This window comes from Penaeus vannamei, chromosome 33 (genome assembly GCF_042767895.1).
Source record: "Penaeus vannamei isolate JL-2024 chromosome 33, ASM4276789v1, whole genome shotgun sequence".
Classification (NCBI taxonomy): domain Eukaryota; kingdom Metazoa; phylum Arthropoda; class Malacostraca; order Decapoda; family Penaeidae; genus Penaeus; species Penaeus vannamei.
In genome coordinates, this window is record NC_091581.1 from 23807532 (window position 1) to 23810031 (window position 2500).

At 38.6% G+C, this 2500-nt stretch overlaps 1 protein-coding gene across 2 annotated transcripts in view; it reads left to right on the forward strand.

Moving 5' to 3' along the window:
- Positions 1–1348, forward strand: part of LOC113830134 (EMI domain-containing protein 1) — a 10647-nt gene extending 9299 nt beyond the window's left edge. For both annotated transcript variants that reach the window (XM_070145432.1, XM_070145433.1), the window contains exon 5: positions 845–1348. In XM_070145432.1, the coding sequence (XP_070001533.1) occupies positions 845–1149 (305 nt within the window). In that variant the 3' untranslated portion in view covers positions 1150–1348. The remainder of the gene's footprint in view (positions 1–844) is intronic.
- The last annotated feature ends 1152 nt before the right edge of the window (positions 1349–2500 follow it).

The following is a 2500-nucleotide window of genomic DNA, read 5'->3' on the forward strand; positions in this document are numbered from 1 at the left end:
TAGGCATTTTTTGCTTCTAATCCACGTGATTTTGACAACTTAACTTATTAATTTAGATAAGTAGAAATTAGGTCTGTATCCCGCCAACAGTCGAGAGAATCGCTCTCTCTTGTCTCTCTTGTTTCTGTCAATTTTCACTCTGATGCGCTTACTCGTTATGTCTCTTTTTCTATCCCCTCGTCTGTGAATACAAAGTTATAACGTCACTTTTTCTGTTTTTTTCCTTTAAGGTCTTTCTAGTATTTTTTGTTGTTGTTGGCAGACTTTCTAATAATTTTTTCTGTTTTTTTCCCTCTCTTTTCATGTTTTCTATAATTTTTGCTGTCTTTTTTTCCCTTTCTTTTTGGTTATCAGATTTAGCTCCTACACTGTTTATTTTTTTCAAGCGTTTTTCCATATCAGATTTCGGGAGAGTGAGGCTCCAGTTAACCACAATCATGTAAACCACTGAAACTTTTTTTTTTGTAATCTTCTTAGTGAAAAAATGGAAAAAGGGCCTGCTGATGGTCAGAACCGCATTCAGGCTCTGTAAAATAAATAAATAAAATATCGCAAGCAAGGCCTGAATGCACGTGTACGAACATGGCCTTTCGAAAATATTTTTAGCAAAATAGGTTTCATATCAGCGGCATTTTCCTCTGGTTAAAGGACTGCTCAATATCACTTATAACCAATAACATGCGCATGTTTGCTGTTAACTGGATTTATTAGTATAGAGCACAAGGATATAGGTACAATGCGTACGCACTAATAATTTTCTGATGGACGTCCTTCGTTTAAATGGATGCTTCATGTTGGTGCCTAACTCCCAGACCCTAACCCTGCTTCCTTTCCCGCCCCACAGGAGTCAAGGGCCCTCAAGGACCGGCAGGAACCCCAGGCGAGCCCGGCGTGACAGGGCCCCCCGGTGACCCTGGCGAGGCTGGCGCGGACATCACCGTCGATCGGCGAGGCGTCCCGGGCCCCCCAGGACCCCCAGGGCCCCTTGGTGTCGCCGGCGTGGTTGGCGACCGCGGAGACTGCAATAAGGGCGAGAAAGGCCAGCAGGGCCAGAAGGGCGACCCGGGTGTGGGCGAGAAGGGCCCCCGAGGACCCCCCGGACCCCCCGGCGAGAGGGGCAGCCCCGCCCCGAATCTCTCTGGGAAGTAGAGGCGGAAGACCTCGGCTCCCAAGTGACTCTGCCTGAGTCTGTCAAGCCCAGCGGCATCAGCTCAGCCGTTCTGAGAAACCCGAATCGCTTCGCGGTCAGCAACTCGCCTCGCGAGATGCTGACTGTTACAACGAGAACATTCATTGAGAACTGGCGTTTGCTTCCCTTTTCATTTTTGCTAATAAACTCAGAGATCACGAGATGCTTTTCTTCTCGATTATAATCGACCCACACGCACTAAATTACACGTTATTCTTCCATACTCTTTAAAAATCATTAAAATTACAGACTCCCGACATCCATTCTTAGACCTAACAAATACCCTTCTAACATTTCGACGGCACTTTGTCTTTGAAACCGAAGAAGGAGTTAAAGTCCTTGGGAAAGTAGCAAAAGAAGAGAGAGATTGGGATGACAGTGTAATGTGACAGTGTATGTCATGAGAAAGGTACTACTTTAATGCTAACTGTTGCCGTAAAGATAAAGACGATGATGATAAAACGACTTTATTTTCATCAAAAGTAAAGACAGTAATAGTACGTATTAGCATTATTAACGACAGTTATATGTAAACATTGATATAGTCACCAGTAATTTCCTTTAAGAAATATTTTTTTTGTGGAGCAAATGAAAATGAGAGGAATCTTCGTAACAATAAAAAAGTAGCAAAAGAGATAATCAAACTAAATTTTGAATGATTATGAGTGACGAAAATATCAGTGTTAATAATGGTGATGATGATAATAATGCTTACGACAATGATGATAATGATAATAGTAATGACAATAATAAATGAAAATACTGCTGCTGACGATGATGGTAATAATGCAGGTAAATGTGATGATGATAATGATATCCTATAACAATAATAGTAACAAAATGATGATCATGGTATTAATGATGAGGATAATGTTGATTCAGACTTTAACAATGATAATGATGATGATAATAATCATTATGATAATGATAATAACATTACCAGTATAGGTAATGATAATGGTAATAACATTAATAATAATACCAATATTCATAATGATAAGCAATGATAGCAATAATGATAATAATGATAATGATAACAATATTGATGGTAATTATAGTAATAATGAAATTATCAGAACAGGATTACTACTAATAACAATAATAGGAATCGTTGCAATGACTATGATGCTGATGGTATTAACAATAATGGTAATAATGACAGATATAAAGATGACAGAGATTACAATGATGATGATAGTGATAATGATGATATTGATAACAGTAATATTGATAATACTAATAATGATGGTGATGATGATTATAACAACAACAACAATAATGAAAATAAGAAAAACAACAAAAACAATAAAG